General features: G+C 54.7%; 2 protein-coding genes across 3 annotated transcripts; both read left to right on the top strand.

Annotated features, from left to right (window-relative positions):
* Positions 1–48: 48 nt before the first annotated feature.
* Positions 49–3,565, top strand: NME6 (NME/NM23 nucleoside diphosphate kinase 6). Its single transcript, XM_068168135.1, has 6 exons — positions 49–178; positions 305–407; positions 515–554; positions 1,450–1,610; positions 1,842–2,000; positions 3,477–3,565. The coding sequence occupies exons 1-5, from the start codon at positions 74–76 to the stop codon at positions 1,985–1,987; spliced, it is 555 nt and encodes a 184-aa protein (XP_068024236.1). The 5' UTR covers positions 49–73; the 3' UTR covers positions 1,988–2,000; positions 3,477–3,565.
* A 7,812-nt stretch (positions 3,566–11,377) lies between these two features.
* On the top strand, positions 11,378–20,394 carry LOC137456586 (olfactory receptor 5V1-like). 2 transcript variants are annotated; one of them, XM_068168097.1, is made up of 2 exons: positions 11,378–11,706; positions 18,966–20,394. In XM_068168097.1, the coding sequence occupies exons 1-2, from the start codon at positions 11,653–11,655 to the stop codon at positions 19,914–19,916; spliced, it is 1,005 nt and encodes a 334-aa protein (XP_068024198.1). In that variant the 5' UTR covers positions 11,378–11,652; the 3' UTR covers positions 19,917–20,394. The 2 variants fall into 2 exon arrangements, with proteins under 2 accessions (XP_068024198.1, XP_068024199.1); XM_068168098.1 differs by having other exon boundaries at positions 11,643–11,706; positions 18,642–20,394.
* The last annotated feature ends 1,717 nt before the right edge of the window (positions 20,395–22,111 follow it).

Raw genomic sequence — 22,111 nt, 5'->3', positions numbered from 1 at the left:
TCCGATGCGCCCCTTCTGATGACGTCACTCGCGCGCCTGCCCGGTACGTCACCTGGCGGGCCGGGCGCCTGTCATGGCGGCTGCCGCGGCGGCGGCGGCGGGGCGCTGCGGGCGGCCGCTGCAGCTGACGTTGGCGCTGCTGAAGCCGGATGCCGTGGCCCACCCCCTGGTGCTAGAGGTGAGGGTTGGGCGGACCGAGTCGCCCCGCCTCCGCCCCCGCCCGGCCCGCTCTGGTGCGTCGGTCCGGCACGGGGCGTCCCGGCGGTGCGAGTCTCCCGCCCAGCCCCTGCGCCTCTGCCCGCAGGCCGTGCACGAAATCATCCTCAGCAACCAGTTCCTTATCGTGCGTGCCAAGCAGCTGCGCTGCGGACGGGAAGAGAGCCGCCGGTTCTACCGGGAGCACGCGGGTAGGCGGGACGTGCTGGCGGGACGGACCGGGGTGGGGTCGTCGTTGGCGGAGTCCGTCTGTATGACGGGGACCGTCTGTATGACAGGGACCGTCTTTCTCCCGCAGGACGCTTTTTCTACCAGCGACTGGTGGAGTTCATGGCCAGGTACCTGCCGTGCCCGCCGCCGGGCTGCGCGGGGCGCGGGAGGAAGCTCGCATCCCGGTGCCGGTGGACAGCAGTGCTGCCGCGTCTGGAGGGGTCCGCCTGGGCCTGGGATCCGCCGCATCAGGAGCTGGTGCTTGCGTTGTATAGAGCTGGAAGGCTCTGCGTACAGGGATGGAGAAATGCCAGGAGCTGGCACTGCTGTGGCAGCAGTAGTCGGTGGTGGGGTGGCATCCCCAGAGGTGGTGGGTGCCATCTCCTAGGAGAAGGTCACTCAGGCTGAGGAAGGACATGGACCTGAAGGAGCGGGTCCAGAGGAGGGACATGAAGATGACCTCTGCTACAAGAACAGGCTGAGGGAGCTGGGGGTGTGCAGCCTGGAGAAGAGAAGGCTTCAGGCAGACCTAAGAGCAGCCTCCAGTACCTGAAGGGGCTCCAAGAAGGCTGCAGAGGAACTGTTTGCAAAGACTTGCAGGGACAGTGGTTTGAAATGAGAGAAGAGTAGGTTTAGACTGGGTGTAAGGAACAAGTTCTGCAGCATGAGAGTGCTGGAACACTGCAACAGGTTGCCCCGGGTGGTGGTTGAGGCTCCATCCCTGGAGATTCTCAAGATCAGGCTGGACAAGGCTGTGAGCAACCTGCTGCAGTGGAGGATGTCCCTGCTGACTGCAGAAGGGGTTGGACTAGATGAGTTTTGGAGGTCTCTTCCAACCCAGACCGTCTTATGCTTTGGTCCTGAGCCATGGTTTCAGTGCCCAGCGTGGTGGAAGGTCCCTGTCTCCAGTGGCAGCTGCAGGTCATCTCTTCTTTGCACTTGCTATGCTTCTACAAATTAAGGAGTTGTGCCCTCCCTCTTGTAACCTTATCTACCTCTGCTCTTCCCTGATCCTTTCCTCAGTGGCCCCATGTGGGCATATATCTTAGCCCATGAGAATGCTGTCCCCCTCTGGAGATCCCTGATGGGTCCCACCAAAGTATTCCGAGCCCGAAACAGCGTCCCGGACTCCATCCGAGGAGCTTATGGCCTCACTGACACCAGGAATACCACTCATGGCTCAGGTAGACCTGTCCTTCTTGGCTGAGTCTTGGGCAAAGACTGGAGCTCAAGGAGGCACAAGTGGTGGCACTGTGTCTGCCTTTGCTTGCTTGCCAACTGAGGAGCTGCTCACCTCTGCAGACCCCACCTCCACCTCTCCTGGTGTGACTGAGCCTGGTGCTTATCTTTGGGCAGCCAGCAGGTGTTTGCAGTGCCGGGCTGGCATCTCAGCTGCTTTTCCTCTGTTCTCTCAGATTCTCCAGCATCAGCCAGCAGAGAAATTGCCTTTTTCTTTCCTGAGTTCAACGAGCAGCTCTGGTACCAGCAGGAGGAGCCACGTCTGCGTTGCGGGCCTGTCTACTACGACACAGAGGAGCGTGTCCACCTTGTCCAGGGCTGAGGACACCCTGGGGGTATGGCCTGCTGAGCTGGGAGGAGCTGCTGGGCGTGGCTTGGGTCAGCCCTGTGACGAGAGGTGGACCTGTGGTGTGTTCTCTGTGCAGGGAAAGGCCTGGAGCAAGTGGTGGTGCGCTGCCTTGGTTGTGTTGCTCCTGCAGCGTTTGGGTGCTGGGGCACTTGAGGAGCAGCTTGAGCCAGCAGCACTCCAGCTCTTGTTCAGGTCCAGCCTTACACCATGTGTTTGTTGGGTATGAGTGGTGAGCTCTTCAAGGAGCTAGGTGGAAAGGGGATCATAGAATGGTCTGGGCTGGAGGGGACCTCCAAAGCTCATCCAGTCCCCCCCCCTGCAGTCAGCAGGGACATCCCCAACTAGATCAGGCTGCCCAGGGCCTCCTCCAGCCTCACCTTGAAGATCTCCAGGGAAGGAGCCTCAACCACCTCCCTGGGAAACCTGTGCCAGTGTTCCACCACCCTCATAGGAAAGAACTTGTTCCTCACATCCAGTCTAAATCTGCCCTTCTCTAGTTTGAAGCCATTGCCCCTGGTCCTGTCCCTGCAGCCCTTTGCATACATTCTCTCTCCATCCTTCCTGTAGCCCACTTCAGGTACTGGAAGGCTTCCTGTGCTGAGGGCTCCAGACCTGCACACAGCACTCCAGGTGAGGTCTCAGCAGAGCAGAGCAAAGTGGCAGAATCACCTCTCTGGCTCTGCTGGCAGTGCTGCTTTGGATGCAGCCCAGGCTGTGATTTGCCTTCTGTGCTGCAAGCTCACACTGCTTGCTCCTGGCCAGTTTCTCATCCACCAGCACCCCCAAGTCCTTCTCCTCAGGGTTGCTTTCTCTCACCTCCTCCCCCAGGCTGTATTGATAGTGAGGATTGTTGCAGGCCAGGTGCAGGGATGTGGGTGGCAGTTAGGGTAGGATTGAATTTGCTGGTAGTAGGCCTCAGATTCTTAGTGTTTGCTCAGTTCCTGCAGTCTCTTAAGGAGAAAAGAGGGGAACAACTGGCAGTGGTAAGCATTAAGCATGCTGACTCTCCTGTCCTTGCTTCATGGACAGGTCACCTTCACAGACAAGTCACCTGAGTGTCATGACTTCAGATGCCTGCAGAGTGGCTTGGCAACTCCATGAGCCAGACTCCAGACAGGGGCTTGGAAGAAAGAGGGAGAAAAGCTTTAAAGCAGGGCCAGTTAGTGACAGGATGGGAGGCCGCAGCTTTAAACTGAGAGAGAGGAGCTTTAGATTGGGCACAAGGGAGAAATGTTTGACACTGAGGAGGGTGAGACACTGGCCCAGGTTGCCCAAAGGAGGTGGGAGATGCCCCATCCCTAGAACCATTCCAGCAGCATGAGGCTGTGGCAGCAGCTGGGCACCGGTGGTCACCACAGCCTCGTGCCAGCTGACATCATCTTGCTTCAGCACCCAGTAACCTGGCTTCTTAGCTCTTTGCTCTGGAGGGAAACCTCATTTGCTTTGTTATTTTCACTCCCAGGCTGGAAGGATGGATGGACTGGTGAGATGCTTCTTCCATTCTAGAAGACAACCTGGATGTGTCCAGTCCTCAGCTTGCTGCAGCTCCTGATGGTTGGCACTGTGCACAGGCTCCTTGAGGACGTGGTTGGAGCCTTCCCACTCCAAGACTTCACTGCCAGTAGTGAGATGGATTGAATGCCTTTGGCACAGAGTCTTCCCTGAACTCTCACCTCTGCTTTTGATTCATGGCTGCTTTCTCAGGCACCCCTGTCCTTCCTGGGTCCTTCTCTTTACAGTGTGAAAAGAGCAGCCCCAAGCCATGGATTCTCTGGCAGCTCACAACTTTGTCCTGTTCAGCACTTGAAAAGTGAGATGGTGGTTCATGCAGTTGGATCTAGAGAGACAAAAGCCTTCCCTTTATTTTATTGGGTGTCTTATTTTCTCTAGTCCTGAAGAGAGCTGGAGGCAGCCTGCTGGAGAAAGGGTAGACAAAGGTAGAAAGGGAAATGCGACATAGCAGTAGAGCCCCTGAGGTAGGCATGGTCTGATGTATGGCCATGCAGGGAGGAAAGAGATGATTGGCACCCCTGTGCCCTTGTGTCCTGCTGCAGCAGCACCCCAGAGTGCATGACCAGCCTGGAGGTACAGGCCCCACCACACAGAATCACAGAATGTTAGGGGTTGGAAGGGACCTCCAGAGATCATCCAGTCCAACCCCCCTGCCAGAGCAGGAGCACCCAGGGCAGGTCACAGGAACACATCCAGCTGGGTTTTGAAAGTCATCAGAGAAGGAGACTCCACAACCTCTCTGGGCAGCCTGCTCCAGGGCTCCATCACCCTCACCATACAGAAGTGTCTCCTCGTGTTGAGGTGGCACCTCCTGTGTTCCAGCCTGGACCTGCTGTTCCTTGTCCTGTCACTGGGCACTACCAAACAGAGCCTGGCACCTTCACCTTGACACCCACCCCTCAGATATTGATAGACATTGATCAGATCCCCTCTCAGCCTTCTCCTCTCCAGACTAAACAGCCCCAGGACTCTCAGTCTCTCTTCATAGCAGAGATGTTCAAGTCCCCTAATCATCTCCATAGCCTCTGTTGGACTCTCTCCAGCAGGTCTCTGTCTGTCTTGAACTGGGGAGCCCAGAACTGGACACAGGATTGCAGCTGTGGTCTGAGCAGGGCAGAGTAGAGAGGGAGCAGAACCTCCCCAGCCCTGCTGGCCACACTTTTCTTGCTGCACCCCAGGATCCCATTGGCTCTCTTGGCCACCAGGTCACATTGCTGTCCCATGCAGAACTTGCTGTCCACCAGCACTGCAAGGCCTTTCTCTGTGGAGCTGCTTTCCAGCAGGACAACCCCTAGTCTGTGCTAGTGCCTGGTGGTGTTCCTCCCCAGATGCAGGACTCTGCCCTTGCCCTTATTGAACTTCATGATGCCTGAGTCACAGGATTGTAGAAACCTGGGGCTGGAAGGGACCCTGAGCGATTGCTTAGTCCAAAATCCCTGCCTGTGAGCAGGGTCCCCCAGAACAGGTTGCTCAGGATGTTTTAATCACCCTTGCAGTCCAAAGCTAATGATCTTGAGTGAGTTTTCTGGTATTTCATTGTTTTCCTCTTCTCTGTGCACTGTTTTTCCACTGTCTCACGTGAAGGATTGATACACAAACTCCTCTGAGCCTTCTCAAGGCTGCAGCAGGCCCAGCTCAGCCTTTCCTCACATGTCAGATGCTAAAATCTCTTCACTGTATTCATGGACTCCAGTTCTGCTCAGGTTTTCTTGTACTGGGCAGCCTAGAACTGGTGGTCCCAGTACTCTAGATGTCAAGAGGTCAGGCAGTCAGTGCTGGTGTTTCTGCTGGGCTCTGGCTGGCAAATCCACAGCACTGTCCCTGTGAAATCTATCTCAACGGCTTGTGCCATGTCCTAACTTCCAGTGCTGGCCTCTTGCTGAATCCCTGCAGTGGTGAGTCAAGTGCACTTCTAAACCCACACCACACACCTGTATTACAACCTCTGGCCCAGCTTCATGGTATAAAGTGACCCTGTTTAGCAGGGGAAGATTGGATGAGATGGTCTCAAGAGGTGCCTTCCAAGCTCCACCAGGCTGGGTGTGAGGCTGTGTCTCTCCAGGTGCTAAGATCAAAGGCCGTGGTTGCAACCCACAGCTTTTGCTGCAGCCCCTGTCATGGGCCCTGCTCCACACATGGAGATGTGCTCTGCCTCACTTTACTCATGGCATGATTCCTGCACTAAGCACAAACCCTGCAGCTCCTGCACAGGAACTCTAGAGCCCTACAGAGCCTACAGCTCCTGCACAGGGACCCTAGAGCCCTACAGAGCCTACAGCTCCTGCACAGGGACCCTAGAGCCCTACAGAGCCTGCAGCTCCTGCACAGGGACCCTAGAGTCCTACAGAGCCTACAGCTCCTGCATAGGGACCCTAGAGCCCTACAGAGCCTGCACAGGGTCCCTAGAGCCCTACAGAGCCTATAGCTCCTGCACAGGGACCCCAGAGCCCTACAGAGCCTGCAGCTCCTGCACAGGGACCCTAGAGTCCTACAGAGCCTACAGCTCCTGCATAGGGACCCTAGAGCCCTACAGAGCCTGCACAGGGTCCCTAGAGCCCTACAGAGCCTATAGCTCCTGCACAGGGACCCTAGAGCCCTACAGAGCCTGCAGCTCCTGCACAGGGACCCTAGAGTCCTACAGAGCCTACAGCTCCTGCATAGGGACCCTAGAGCCCTACAGAGCCTGCACAGGGTCCCTAGAGCCCTACAGAGCCTATAGCTCCTGCACAGGGACCCCAGAGCCCTACAGCTCCTGCACAGGGACCCTAGAGTCCTACAGAGCCTACAGCTCCTGCACAGGGACCCTAGAGCCCTACAGAGCCTACAGCTCCTGCACAGGGTCCCTAGATCCCTACAGAGCCTACAGCTCCTGCACAGGGACCCTAGATCCCTACAGTGCCTACAGCTCCTGCACAGGGACCCTTGATCCCTACAGAGCCTGTAGCTCCTGCACAGGGACCCTAGAGCACTACAGAGCCCACAGCTCTTGCACAGTGCCCCCTGTGACCCACTGATGGGTCATTGACCTGCATCTCAGTGGAAGCCAGGATGTCACCCTGCCCTTCTGTCACCTTTCTGAGGTGGCTGCAGGCTGTGTGCATTCTTGCCTTGGAGCAGAGCAGGAGTTTGGTCAGGAGCCCCATGGAGGTTACATCTGGAAGTGGGATTCCAGCTGTTGGGCTTCCCATGCAGTCACTAGGATTCTCCCTAAGTTTTGCTGGTGTTCAGGGATTTCACACTTACATGAAAGCACTGCTCAGTTGTTTGTCTTTTCCTTCTTTGAGTAGTTTTGTGGTGGGGACATATCAGGGCTGGGAAGACATTCCTCAGTTTGCTCTGGTGAGACCTCACTTGCAGGGCTGCATCCAGCTCTGAAGCCCTCAGCACAGGAAGGACATGGGCCTGATGGAGAGGGTTCAGAGGAGGGACATGATGATCAGGGGATCTGGAGCAGCCCTGCTATGAGGACAGGCTGAGGGAGCTGGGGGTATTCAGCCTGGAGAAGAGAAGGCTCTGGGGAGACCTAAGAGCAGCCTGCCAGTAGCTGAAGGGGCTCCAAGAAGGCTACAGAGGGACTGTTTGTAGAGGCCTGCAGGGACAGGACCAGGGACAGTGGTTTTAAATGAGAGAGGCTTCAAACTAGAGCAGAGCAGATTTAGATTGGATGTGAGGAACAAGTTCTCTAGCATGAGGGTGCTGGAACACTGCAATAGGTTGCCCAGGGAGGTGGTTGGGGCTCCATCCCTGGAGATATTCAAGGTGAGGCTGGACAAGGCTCAGAGCTACCTGCTCTGGTGGAAGATGTCCCTGCTGACTGCACAGGTGGATAGAGATGGACATAGGTGACCTTTGGAGGTCCCTTCCAACCCAAACTGTTCTATGGTACCATCACTCATGTCTCCTTCTGCCTGTTGTAGATGATGATGATGATGATGCAACCTACTGCAACAGATGTAAACAGCTTCCAAGTTGTGGCCCCAGTGGCTGCCCCAAACTTTTAATAGCCCACATGGTGCTTTGTTTGCATCTCTCACAACACCTCAGGTGAGGAACTGAAGGGCTGCAGGCTTCCAGTAATTGGTGCTGAAGCCCCAGAGGCATCTCTGTGGAGAGGAACCTGTGGGGATGGGCTCCTGGAGGAGAAACTGGAAAGAAGAAAACTTCTCACTCAAACTTCAGCCTTCTATTTAAAGCATCTTCTCTGAAGTGCACTAACTGGCCCCCTGGGGCAAAGCTGATGGCACACTGGGGGAGAAGCTTTGAAGAGTTGGGTCCAAACAGCAGGATCATGGAGCTGGAGCTGGCCGTGGCTGGAGTTGGATCATGGAGGGATGGAGCTGCAGGTGCCAGAGCTGTCCAGGAAATACCAGGTCACAATCATCACACAAAAGTGTTGCTCAGTGGGGACAGCAAGGACTCCTTTCATGGAATCCTTGAATAGCACAGAGTGGAAGGGACCTCAGAGATCATCTCCTCCAACCTCCCCACCATGCTCAGGGACATCTCTCAACTAGACTCAGCTGCTCAAGCCCTCATCCAGCCTGGCCTTCAACACCCCCAGGCAGGAGGCAGCCACAGCCTCCCTGGGCAGCCTGTTCCAGAATCTTCCCACCCTCACACTCAAGAACTTCTTCCTCAGCTCCAGTCTAACCCTCCTCTCCCTTAGTTTCAAACCATTCCCCCTTGTCCTGGCTCTAGACACCCTCAGGAAAGGTCTCTCTGCAGCCTTCCTGTAGGATCCCTCCAGATACTCTAAGGCAGCTCTAAGGTTCCCCTGGAGACTTCTCTTCTCCAGGCTGAACACCCCCAGCTCCCTCAGCCTGTGCTCACAGCAGAGCTGCTCCAGCCCTTGGATCATCTTTGTGGCCTCTTCTGGACTTGCTCCAACACCTCTGTGCTTTTCTTGTGCCAGGGAGTACAAGAAGAAGAAACAGGAAGATTCAGAGACCTGGAGTCAGGCCTCCACTTCCAATTTTCACCTCTCTGTAGGTGTTAGGGCTGCCCCAACCCCCACAGTGCTTCATGGTCATGGTGGTTGAGTCTGTGGATGCTCTTAGCCATGCCAAAGACAAAGAAACCAGGCCAGCTCTGCTCAGCTGGTTCATGTGGGTGCCTTTTGGTCTGAAATATGAAGACAAGGGGTCAGTTGAACTGAATGAGATCTTCAGACAGTGCCTTCAGCCAAAAAACCCAACCCAATATCTCCCTTTCCAGCAGGGTGGAAAGGTCAGGCGGTGGTCCCTGGCCACTCTCACAAGCTGCAACGTGGGGGTTTTGGTCCTGTTTTTGGAGAGGCCAAACTGGAAATGTCTGAGGACATCAATGGGAAAATACTCTCCTTACAAAATCTGATGAAAGCCTCATTCATCAGTGTAGTGGTTTGAGCCTTAACTGAGAGTTAAAAGCTCAAATGGGGAAAAGGCTGAGAATCCTTCCCCACTCCCCCCCCCCCCCAAAGAGGGAGAGGGAAAAAAAAAGGGTGGTAAGGAGCAAATCCACTAAACAACAATCTGGAGTCAGCTTGGGAGTAGAGAGGCAAAGAATTTTTTCTTCAAATTATATATATATGACAATAACAGGGAAAAAAAAGGTTCACAAGGGCAAGGAACAAGGATGGATGGGAGGGGGACAGAAAAGAATACTACAAAACCAGTCTTTCTCTGAGGAGGTGCAGAGGCAGTAGGGGGAAGGATCAGGTCTGGCCACGTGGCTGAGGAGCAGGAGGGCAGCTGCAGTAGCTCTCATCCAGCAGAGGCAGGAGCCAAAAAGGCGATCCAACAGCTATGATGTCCTGCTTTTAATACCCTAGCTGGGCAGGGAGGGGGGAGTGGAACAGACTCAGCTTTCCCAGGGGGGAAACACCCTTCAGGGAGGGTAAAGTACCCGCAAGCCCTCCACCCTGCTTTCTTCTTTTGTTTTCAGACAAAGGCGTTAACCCACCACAATCACTCTGATGAAATCAGACTGAAAGGAGCCCTTGGTCCAAGCTCTGCTCAGGACCCACCAGCAAATGTATCATAGAATCAATAAGGTTGGAAGAGACCTCAGAGATCATCAAGACCAACCTGTCACCCAACACCTCATGACTACTAAACCATGGCACCAAGTGCCACGTCCAATCCCCTCTTGAACACTTCCAGGGGTGGTATCACAGTATCCCAGTATCACAGTATCACCAAGGTTGGAAGAGACTTCAAAGATCATCAAGTCCAACCTGTCACCGCAGACCTCATGACTAGACCATGGCACCAAGTGCCATGTCCAATCCCCTCTTGAACACCTCCTGGGATGGTGACTCCACCACCTCCCTGGGCAGCACATTCCAATGGCGAATGACTCTGTAAGTGAAGAACTTTCTCCTCACTTCCAGCCTAAACTTCCCCTGGTGCAGCTTGAGTCTGTGTCCTCTTGTTCTGTGTGGCCAGCAGGAGCAGGGAAGTCATTGTGCCCCTGTACTCTGCATTGGTTAGGCCACACCTTGAGTCCTGTGTCCAGTTCTGGGCCCCTCAGTTTAAGAAGGACATTGAGACACTTGAAAGTGTCCAGAGAAGGACAACAAAGCTGGGGAGAGGCCTTGAGCACAGCCCTGTGAGGAGAGGCTGAGGGAGCTGGGGTTGTTTAGCCTGGAGAAGAGGAGGCTCAGGGGAGACCTCATTGCTCTCTACAACTACCTGAAAGGTGGTTGTAGCCAGGAAGGGGTTGGTCTCTTCTCTCTAGCAACCAGCACCAGAACAAGAGGACACAGTCTCAAGCTGTGCCAGGGGAGGTTTAGGCTGGAGGTGAGGAGAAAGTTCTTCCCAGAAAGAGTAATTGGCCATTGGGATGTGCTGCCCAGGGGGGTGGTGGAGTCACCATCCCTGGAGGCGTTCAAGAGGGGATTGGATGTGGCACTTGGTGCCATGGTTTAGTAGTCATGAGGTGTTGGGTGACAGATTGGACTTGATGATCTTTGAGGTCTTTTCCAACCTTATTGATTCTATGATTCTAGATGGGACAGAGGAGCCACCTGGGCCAGCTTAACAAGTAACCAGATGAATGCTATCACTAACCAGTAAGAACCTTGAGGGTAGTTTGTTAACCTAACCCATGCAGCCACACTGGCAACATACACACAAAGATGTGTTGCTTTGTGGGAATAAAGAGAGTCTGTTGTCTCTATACTCTGCTTGCCATGAGTGTATATTTTTGTTGCTTTGTCTGTCACCACATACAGAGACAGAGCAGCTGAGGGCATTGGGTTGTTGAGCCTGGAGAAAAGGAAGGGGATGGGAGACCTGGCTCTCTACAGCTCCCTGAAAGGAGGTTGGAGTGAGGAGAGTTTGTTCTCTTCTCCTTAATGACACGTGATGGGATGAGAGGAAATGGCCTCAAGTTGCACTGGAGGAGGTTTAGGTTGAGCATTACAAGAAACTTCTTGACTGAAAGGACTCTCAAAGACTGGACCAGGCTGCCCAGGGAGGTGGTTCGGTCCCCATCCCTGGAGGGGGTTGAAAGAGGAAGAGATGTGGTCCTGAGGGACATGGTTCAGCACCAGATTTTGTAGAGTTAGAGAATGGTTGGATTCAATGGTCTTCAAAGTCTTCTCCAACCAAAAGGATTCCATTCTATTCTATTCTAGGGGAACAGAATAGAATGGAATGGAATGGAATGGAATGGAATGGAATGGAATAGAATAGAATAGAATAGAATAGAATAGAATAGAATAGAATAGAATAGAATAGAATAGAATATTGAGTTGCATTGAATTGAATAGAATTAACCAGGTTGGAAGAGACCTTTGAGACCATCAAGTCCAACCTATCACCCAACACCATCTAATCAACTAAACCATGGCACCAAGTGCCACATCCAGGCTCTTCCTAAACACCTCCAGTGATGGTGACTCCACCACCTCCCTGGGCAGCACATTCCAATGACCAGTCTCTCTTTCTGGGAAGAACTTAACATCCAGCCTGAACCTCCTCTGGCACAGCTTGAGATTGTGTCCTCTTGTTCTGTCACAGGTTGCCTGCCTATCATCACCATGCAACTGTGTACAGGGTCTGTACCCATCACCTCTTGACAGCAAGGTGTTCTTTCACCTTCTCCTTTCCAGATTGCACAAACCAGTCTCAACCTGAACTTGTATGTCCTGTGCTCCAGCTCCAACCACCTCTGTGATCTCCACAGCACCTCCACTGGTATGGCAATATCTGGCTGCTATAAGGGAGCTGGAAGTTCAGGATGCTGAGTTTTATTGATATCACAGTAAATCAAGACACAAAGAATGATCAGGGGACACAAAGATGTTCTGAGGACAGGCTAAGGGAGCTGGGGGTGTTCAGTCTGGAGAAGAGGAGGCTCTGGGGGGACCTTAGAGCTGCCTTAGAGTATCTGAAGGGATCCTACAGGAAGGCTGCAGAGAGACTTTTCCTAAGGGTGTCTGGAGACAGGCCAAGGGGGAATGGTTTGAAGCTGAGGCAGAGCAGGATTAGACTGGAGCTGAGGAAGAAGTTCTTGAGTGTGAGGGTGGTGAGAGTCTGGCACAGGCTGCCCAGGGAGGCTGTGGCTGCCTCCTGCCTGGGGGTGTTGAAGGCCAGGCTGGATGAGGGCTTGAGCAGCTGAGTCTAGTTGAGAGATGTCCGTGGGCATGGTGGGGAGCTTGGAGGAGGTGATCTCTGAGGTTCCTGCCAGCCCAAACCATTCCATGATTCTATGGTTCTAGATGTGCACACTCAGAGCAAATGGCTCTCTCATAAAGTCCTCTTATGGTCCTTCTGCCCTGCCAGCCCAGTTCCCCTGAAGACACACTGGCAGACAGCCAGGGCTTGTGACTGATCAGCCTTAGACACCCCCTCAGAGACTGCTTTTGCTCCCAGCCGCATCCAGTGCCTCCGCTGGACTCTCACACAGGGTGGCCCTTCCCCTGTGGGGTTGCTTGTCTGTGCTTCTCCTCCTTTCCCAAAGATGTTAGTCCTCAGGTCTTGATATTCCAGATACTGAGCTTATTATGGGATGGGCTCCTATGCCCCCATCACCAGGAAACAGAGGTTGCAGGAAGGTTGCAAGTAGAGTGACGCTGTCGTCCTGCTGCAGGAAGGATCAGAGTCTCAGAATGGCTTGGCTTGGGAGGGACCTTAAAGAGCACCTAACCTCAACCCCTCTGCCCTGGGCAGGCACACCATCATGGCTCAGTCTTGTTCTCCAAATTCACCCTCTGTTGCAGTCTTCACATCCCCTGGGTTTCCCACCTCACATTTCCATGGTACCATGTGGTGAATCATAGAAGGGCTTGGGTTGGAAGGGACCTTCAGAGGTTATCTATGTCCATTTATGTCATCTATATCCATCTATGTAGTCAGCAGGGACATCCTCCACTAAAGCAAGTTGCTCAGAGCTCTCTCCAGCCTCACTTTGAATATCTCCAGGGACAGGACCTCAACTACCTACCTCAGCAGCCTGTTGCAGTGTTCCAGCACCCTCATGGTGCAGAACGTCTTCCTCACATCCAATCTAAATCTGCTCTGCTCTCATTTCAAACCATTGTCCCTCCTCCTATCCCTCCAGGCCTTTGCAAACAGTCCCTCTGCAGCCTTCTTGTAGCCCCCTTCAGGTACTGGGAGGCTGCTCTTAGTTCTGCCTGGAGCCTTCTCCAGGCTGAACACCTGCAGCTCCCTCAGCCTGTCCTTGTACCAGGGCTGCTCCAACCCCCTGACCATCTTCATGTCCCTCCTCTGGACCCTCTCCATCAGGTCCATATCCTTCCTGTGTTGGGGGCTCCAGAGCTGGATGCAGCCCTGCAGGTGAGGTCTCACCAGAGCAGAGCAGAGCAGAAGGGCAGGATTCCCTCTCTCCATCTCTGGCCACACTGCTTTGGCCTTCTGTACTGCAAGTGCATACTGCTGGCTCAGGGTGAACTCCAGCCTGACTTGCTGTTTCTGTCAGGAATGGGCTCCATGCTCAGAGCAGGCTGCATTCATCCCCTGTAAGTCCATTGAATCCTGCTGCCCACCTCTTCAAGCTCTCACAGGACTGTTTGGTGACTTAGCTAAGCCTAGTGAGAGCTTCTGCCAGATCACAGTTCCACCACGGTCATATTCTGTACCTGTGTCCTGGACCACACAGGGTAGAGAGCCCTGCACAGCTGGGCAGGTGGGCATGGCTATAGTAGGTTGTGGGAGCATGGGTGGGGTGCAGATGCCATGCAAGTTGCCTTCTGGCTCTGTTGGCCAGCCCTCCTCACTTCTCTGCTGGCACTAGCCACTGTAGGTACCTCATAGCCCTTCAACAGCTAAAGAAGGGTCACAAAGAAGGACCCGAGGGCAGAAGGTCTGCAGCTCTCCAGCTCCCCCCAGCAAGCCACCCTTCTATAGCCCAGCGTGCCTGGTGTGGTTGGTTTGCTGCAGCCCAGGCACCCCAAGAGCTGCCACCAGGCTGGAGGAGACCAGGGCTAGAGAGCTTTGGCTGATCTGCACCTGGCACAGCTGGAAGCAGAACAGGAGATCAAAGTGGGTCCTGTGGGCTCAGATCCCACTTGTGCAGCTGATTGGGTGAATGCTTTTCTCCCTGCTCCTGCCAGGGAACAAAGGCTGCCTCTGGAACCCTCTCCCCCAGGACCCTAGCAGGGTTAAAAGCCTGATGGCATTGCTGGCTTTTCCCTCCTGGCAAGCACTGAATGCTCTTGGATGTGGAGGTAAGGGAGGGTTGGGAGGGCAGGACTGCTGCCTGTGGTGGGCTAGGTTCTCACTCATGGTGGGATCCTCACAGGTCTCTTTATGGGCACGCTACTGGAGAGCAAACCTAGCACTGGGTGGTCTGGCTATGCAAGTAGGCTGTGGCTGCTGCTGATGCCTCAACCAAAAACCCAGGAGAAAGAAGTCCTGTGTCATTGCCAGCTCCCTCAGCCCAGCCTAGACTGGGTCTGCAATGTGCTCAGGGCTTAGGACCTTACTCCCCATGCCTAGGTGCTCCAGGCTCCCTTGTCTGCTTACCTAAGTGCAAATGGGATGTGGTGGCTTGCTGATGTAGGCCACGTCCTTCTGCAGGAGCTGTTGGCTTCCTGGGATGGGCATGGAGAACATCTGGCTCCCTGAAGGAGAGAGGGGGATGTGCTGCACCCCAAAATGCTGGAGCTCTGCAGAAGTGCACAGTGGCCACATAGGGCACCCTGGTTCAGGGAGAGCTGAGGCTTAGACTGGTGCACTGCCCAGGGACATCTTCCTTCTCCTGGGGGAAGGGCAGGAACCAGCTGCCCCCCTAGCACCAGTGGCATCAGTGCCTCCTCTCTGGCCCCATTCAGCCCTTCTGAACTGGTCAGCACTGGGCAATACTTGCTAAGTCCTTAGCTGCTGGGAGAAATCACCTTCAGTGCAAATGAGAGAGGAGAAAGGAATTGAGGCAAAGTGGCGACTCCAAGGCTCACAGACTGGTTTGGGCTGGAAAGGACCTACCTCCAAAGGTCATCTAGTCCAACCCCACGTGTCACCACTGTAACACCAAGCCAAGGGCTTGCTGGCGGTATGGGATGGGCTCACACATCTCTTGCTCCCCTGCTCCTATTTCCATTTGCTGAGTACCAGTTTGGAGATGACTAACTCTGCCCTGACTAACCTCCTCCACTGACTCTAGTTTCTGAGGTCCCCTGTCCCATGTAACAGGCAAGTCCCCACCTTCACTGGTGCTGGCTTCACCTCAGCTTGTCAGCAGACTTCAGCTTCTGGCTGGCAGCTCACAGAATGATGTGGGTTGGAAAGGGCCTCTGGAGATGCTTCATCTGATCCACCAGTCAGTAGGAAAAGCATCCAACAAGGTCCTGGACAGAGTCTTGCCCTCTCACACCTACACCATAGTGGCATTTGTGCCCTGACACAACCACCAGCCACGCTGTGGAAGTCCTCAGATAAATCACTGTGGACACACACAGCCCAAGGTGCAGCTCTGCAGGCAGGGATAGCTGGAGGTAGTGAATGATTCCTGCTGCCATCTCTCCCACCTCTTCCTGGCTCTCCTGGCTGCAGCACTGGGCCAAACAAGCTGGGCTTTGGCTGGGGGCTGGCTGGAAGGAAGAGTGATGGTCCAAGATCTCCAGAATATTGGATGATATGGTCCTTATGCACCCCTCCAAAGCATGCAAAAGCTGTAATAACCTACACCACCACCCCCCCCCCCCCCAAAAAAAAATGATCTATTGATCTGGGAGACTTGCTGGAGAGTTCATCCAGGCAGTGATTTCTCACATCCCAATCCAAGCTTGAATAACAAGTTTGGATGTCATCATGACAGGCAAAGAAGTATGAATCTCCTCACTGAAACCTTTCCTCTCAGTATTAAAAGCAGTTGAAAAACTGGAGAAGTCAAAGAGAAATGAATCACAGCATAGCTCTTTGCTTAGCAAGCAGTGAACAGTGCACAAAGAGGGAAAATGTTGTTAGAACAGAGAGTCCTTGGGCTGCAAAAGAACGACCTGGACATCAAGGATGAGACAGAGCTGGTGTCTGAGTCATTCCAGCAGGGAAGAAGTACACATTTTTAACAGTGCTCTGAGAGTTGCTTTTAGAAAGTAGCTCCAGGAACAAACCTGCCCACACATGCAGCAAGTTCTCCCTTGCTCCAGTGTTTTGAAATCACAACTGATGGCTAGATTCCAGGTCTGGACCCAGAGAGGTAAGGGTACCAGCCTCAGCTGTAACCATGGTGTCTCACCTCACGAGGAGCCACCACAAGTGACCTCAGCTGCTGAAATCTCTTCTCTAAAGAGGAAGAGAATATTCACCTGGGTCTTAGCTACTGGCCATGGGCGCCTTCAGAGCCACCAGGTGCCATCTTTAGTGACAGCTTGTCTGGGAATGCTGTGGAACTCCTGACCACAGGAGGCTTGTAGGAGCTACCAGTGAGGGAAGGCTGCCTGCGGCTGCCCTGTCCTGAGGCAAGCAGAGCTTGCTTCCAGCTAGAACCTTTCCAAGTCAGAAGAGCAGGGAACTAAACTTGAGCTGAGTCACGTGCAACCCTCCCTCACACCCCAGCATTGTCCTGGGGTTGTCAGTGAGAACCTGCCGGCACTGATTCCACCACAGATCCAGGCAGACCTTTGCTCAGCGATGGCACACGGCAGTTGCATCCTTCCCTGGTTGAGGAACAGCGTGGAGTGCTGGCATCTCCAGAGGCCACTCGAAGGAGCCAAGGAGGAAGCTGCATTGGGATTTCATTGTGCAGAGCCTCAGGATCACTCTTGCTTCCCCACGGAGCCCTTTATTGTCATGGAGCCACAGTCTGCCCCCGGTGCTTCCCAGCCCTGTTCACCTCCTTATCATCACACGTGGAACCTTCAACCTCTCTGGATTCTTTTCCTCACTCATCCCCTGGTTTCAGACTGGCAGAGGGCATGGGTGGGACAGACCTGCACCCCACGGTGACTGCAAGTGGGTTTTAATCTGTTTCTCAGCTCCATTTCTTCAGCAGCTTCAAAGAGGCTACTGCCCCAGGCTGCATTTGCACATCAAAGCACCCGGCATGGTAGCAGCAGCGCTGGCTGCAAGCACTCGCCAAGCACCTCCTCCAGCAGCCTTTGGCTGAGGTTTATGAGCCCTATCTGCTTCTCTGGCATCTAAAAGAAGATGTAACCCCGTCCCTGTGGTTGCCGTAAGCACAACCAGGAGAAAAAGAGAGACGTGCTCGGTGCACTCACTGAAACAGAGGGTTGGGCTGGCAGGGTTGGGCAGGGAGGTTCTCCTCCCCCTCTACTCTGCCCTGCTGAGACCTCACCTGGAGTGTTGCATCCAGTTCTGGGCTCCCCAGTTCAGGAGGGACAGGGATCTGCTGGGGATATTCCAAGGGAGGGCTAGAAGGATGCTGAAGGGACTGGAGCACTGCCTGGGGAGGAGAGGCTGAGAGTCCTGGGGCTGTTTAGTCTGGAGAGGAGAAGGCTGAGAGGGATCTGATCAATGTCTATCAATAGCTGAGGGCTGGGGGTTAAGAGGGAGGGCACAGGCTCTGCTCACTTGCACCCTGGGATAGGACAAGGGACAATGGATGGAAACCACAGCACGGGAGGTTCCACCTCAGCATGTAGAGGAACTTCACTATGAGGATCCCAGAGCCCTGGAACAGGCTGCCCAGAGAGGTTGAGGAGACTTTCAAGCCCCACCTGGAGGCATTCCTGTGTGACCTGTGCTGGATGCTCTGGGGGTTGGGCTCGTTGGTCTTTGGAGGTCCTTTCTAACCCCTGACATCCTGGGATCCTGTGAGAACCCAGGAGATGTGAGACAGTCTGAATGCTTACTGGTTTTGGCTTTCTTCATAGAATCACCATGGAATGAGATGGTCTGAGTTGGAAGGGACCTCCATAGGTCATCTAGTCCTTCTAGTTCTTCTGTCTGATCCTCCTGCAGCTAGGTATTGTCCTACTCTAGAGCGAGACAGACTGCTCTGTTGCTCCAAGAGGGGCAAAAGAGTAAGGCTCAAGAACTGGATTGGATAGCCATGGGAAGGTTAAATGGAAAAACAATTCATATACTACACAAATGACACAGCATACAGAGTTCAAAGAAATCCCCACTACAAACTTACCACACAACCCAACACTCCCCTTCTCCCCACCTAGGGTTCACCAAAGACCCCAGGGCTATTTCATTACCCCCCTCCCCCCATTGCCAGGCTGGTTTCAGGCTGTCCAAGGCCTGAACTGCCTCTGCTTTTTACCCTGGCATTAGGCCTAAACAGGCCAAGATTGCATGTGAAGAAAGAAAACTACTCGGGCCAAAGGGACCTCTGGTACTCCCCCATTGTTACCAGATAGGAGACATCTCTTTCTCCCCCACGGGAGCAGAGAGGGAAGAAAGAGAGAGACAATATCAGCACCAGAACAAGAGGACACAGTATCAAGCTGCGCCAGGGGAGGTTTAAGCTGGATGTTAGGAAGAAATTCTTCACAGAGAGAGTGATTGCCAATTGGAATGGGCTGCCCGGGGAGGTGGTGGAGTCACCATCTCTGGAGGTGTTTAGGAGGAGACTGGATAGGGTGCTTGGTGCCAGGGTTTAGCAGATCAGATGGTGTTGGGTGATAGGTTGGACTCGATGATTTCAAAGGTCTTTGCCAACCTGGTTAATTCTATTCTATTCTACTTCAATAACTTTACAGCCAGATTGATAAGGGTGCAGCAGTTATGGATAGAAACACACTACTGCCTGTGTCCACCTGCTGGGATGGATACCCTGGACACTGGAGGGCTCAGCTCTGTGGCTTCTTTTTGGAGGCACCCAGCCTAAATGGCCACAGGTGTCCAATGGTGAATGGCAGCTCGCTGGAATCTAAAATCCTTGTGTCTGTGAAACCCCAGCACGGGAAGCTTTCAGCCACTCTGGAAACAGGACCAAAGCCATCCTTGCTTCTTGGGTGGCTGTGCTCCAGTCTCCTGGCTCACAATCACCCCCTCCTCCTCAGAGTGCTCATTTCTGCCCACAGACCAAGCCAGCTGTCCCCATGGCAGCTGAGAACCAGACTCAGGTGACAGCGTTCACGCTGCTGAGCTTCGCCCATGGCCAGCCTTTCCTCTTTGCCCTGTTCCTGGCCATGTACCTGGCCACGCTGCTGGGCAACTCCATGATCCTCACGCTGGTGTGCCTGGACCCCCGCCTCCACAGCCCCATGTACTTCTTCCTCAGTCACCTCTCTTGCTTGGACATCTGCTACTCGTCGGTGACGGTGCCCAAGATCCTGGCCAACAGCCTGCGTCTGCAGGCCACCATCTCCTACGACGGGTGCCTGGCCCAGATGTTCTTCCTGATGTGGTGTGCCGGGACCGAGTGCGTCCTGCTGGCCCTCATGGCCTACGACCGCTACGCTGCTATCTGCCAGCCCCTGCACTATGCCCACGCCATGCGCCACGGGTTCTGCGTGGCGGCGGCCGCTGCCTGCTGGCTCTGGGGGCTTCTGGACTCAGCCCTGCACACCTTGTTGGCTTCCAGGCTCTCCTTCTGTGGGGCTGCCCGGCTGCAGCACATCTTCTGCGATGTGCCGCCGCTGCTGCGGGCAGCCTGCAGCGACACGCGGCCCAGCCGGCTGGCCCTGCACGTCGCCAGCGTCTTCGTGGGGCTCAGTCCCTTCCTGCTGGTCCTCGTCTCCTACCTCCACATCCTGCTGGCCGTCCTCAGGATGCCCACAGCCACCAGCCGGCGCAAGGCGTTCTCCACCTGCGCCACCCACCTGCTGGTGGTGGCCCTCTACTTCGTGATGGCCAACCTCAACTACAACCGGGCCAGCTCCGGCTCCTCGCTGGTGGCCGACACGCTGGTGTCTGTGCTCTACTGCGTTGTCACCCCCATGCTGAACCCCCTCATCTACAGCCTGCGCAACCAGGACGTGCGGGGGGCCCTGCGGAAAGCTGTGCAGGGCTGGGGCAGGGCGGGCTCCTAGGCAGCCCAGGCAGAGCCTGTGGGAACGGTCTCCTGGACATGAAGGTGATGACTGCGTGGAGCAGGTGAGAGGGGTCTCAACAAAGGCAAGATGGTGGTGAGCCACCCACCTGGTGTATCGGGTCTGCCCGCCCAGACACCACACCTGCAGTCACCTGTGCATTGAAATGTGGCAAGACCATGGGCCAAGTGGAGCCATGAGGAATGAACCCTGAGTTGTGCCAGCTTAGCTGGGAGAATGGCACCTGAGGCATCTCAGGCTGGAGACAGCATCACACACACACCCACCCCTACCCGCCAAAGAAGGACCAGGGGGTGGTACTTATCTCTCTGCTCTCTCTTTCCCCATTCTCTCTCCTTTTCCCACCCTTTTCTTTTCATACTTTCTCTGTTCCGTCTCTCCTGCTCTCTTTCTCCATTCTCTCTCCCATTTCTTTTCCTTCTTTCTCTGTTTGATTTGTAAGCAATAAACAGTCTCATCCTGATCCATGACCTCACTTGTGTCTTAATTTCCCTCATGGGAACGTTCAAAACAACCCTAGCTCCTTCCTGACTTCTGGATCAAGACAGAGCCACACCAGGGCTACCACAGTGGTGCCACAGTGCCACCAGTGGCACGAGATCTGGGATGTCAGCAGTGGGCTCAGTGCTCCCGGTACCCAGTACCCAGGCAGTGGCTGCTGGTGGCACACTGCCATCGCTTGTCTGCCATCCCTAGCACACCTCTGGTGGTAGACCAGCAAAATGCAGCTGGGAACAAGGCCACAGTTGAAGGTTTGTGCCTTTTTTTTTGCAAGTGCCATGTACTGGGCTCAGCACAGGACCTCCTGCAGCCATGCTGGTGCCAGGGAGTGCCACAAAAAGTCATTTAACGTAGCACCAGACATCTGCTGGCCACAGTCAAGGCTTTAACCTCTGCCTTTGGGCTGCCCAGGCTGCTGTTGCCCCCTGCATGGGACAAGGGGCAGTCTGTTGGACTGCAAAACCTGGCCTCTGCAAAGAGGCTGTCACACCAACCCTCCTCCCATGGGTGCTGGTGCCTGCTGGGCCTCTCCAGGCTGCCATGGATGCCCTGTGGCACTCTGGATGTTGGCACAGCAGCCAGCAGTATAAGCAGGCCACCACAGCACTGCTGCCAGGCTGGCATGGTGCTGCCAGGCTGGCATGGTGCTGCCAGGCTGGCATGGCACTGCAAGCTGCCATTGCTTAAACCCTCACAGGAAATGCCTGCTTTGCTTTACAGCCATTACAAAGAATACCCACCTGCTGCTGTGAGTGGCTGTGGCTGGTGGCAGCTGAGGGCTTGATGGTGACATGGAGCAGCCAGCTTCCTGCAGCTGCCACAGCCTCAGCTTCATCTCTTCCTACAGGGGTTCTGTGGTCCAAGATCAAATGACTGCACAGGCCCTGGGGCAATGCCACGTGTGCCCAGCTCTGCAGGTACAGCCGGGCTAGCATTGCCCCACACCGCGGGAGCATCCTGGAGCAGCCAGCCACCGGCACCGGGGCGGCAAGGGCGAAGGAAAGCGGACCTAGCCATGCATGCAGGAGCACGTCTGCCTCCCTGTGGTTACTGATCAGCACTGCAGTTCTCGGGAGGTACGTGCTGTCCCTCGCTCCTCAGTGCTGCCACCCTGTGGTTTCCTGTCAGCACTGCCGTTCTCCAATGAGAAGTGCCTCCTCCTCACTGCTCAGTGCTGCCGCACGGTGATTACTTGTCAGCTCTACAGCTCTCTAGCGACGTGTGCTGAAGACACTTGCTCATTGCTGCCACCCTGTGTTTAATTGTCAGCACTACATCTCCCTAGAGACGTGTGCTTCCTCGGGACTGCTCAGTACTTCCACTTGCTGGTTACTTGTCAGCACTGCAGTTCTCTAGGAACGTGTGCTGTCCCCACATTGCTCGGTTCTGCAGCAGAGAGGGAAGAGAGAAGGTAGTGGCTGAAACAGGTTTAGCTGGCTTGTTAATGCCTCTTCCAGGACAGGAGGTGCTGGAAGGTGTCCAGAGAAGGGCCACGGGGATGAGCAAAGCGCTGGAGCTCCTCTGCTGTGGAGACAGATTGAGAGAGTTGGGGCTGTTCAGACGGGAGGGGAGAAGGCTCCCAGGAGAGTTTCTTGTGGCCTCCCAGTGTCTGAAGGGGGCTACAAGAAAGCTGGGGAGGGACTTTTAGGGTGCCAGGGAGTGATAGAACTGGG

The sequence above is a fragment of the Melanerpes formicivorus genome, unplaced genomic scaffold (assembly GCF_026170545.1).
Source record: "Melanerpes formicivorus ecotype bairdi unplaced genomic scaffold, bMelFor1.0.p_v2 SCAF_132, whole genome shotgun sequence".
NCBI lineage: Eukaryota > Metazoa > Chordata > Aves > Piciformes > Picidae > Melanerpes > Melanerpes formicivorus.
This window is presented reverse-complemented; position numbering and strand designations above follow the sequence as displayed.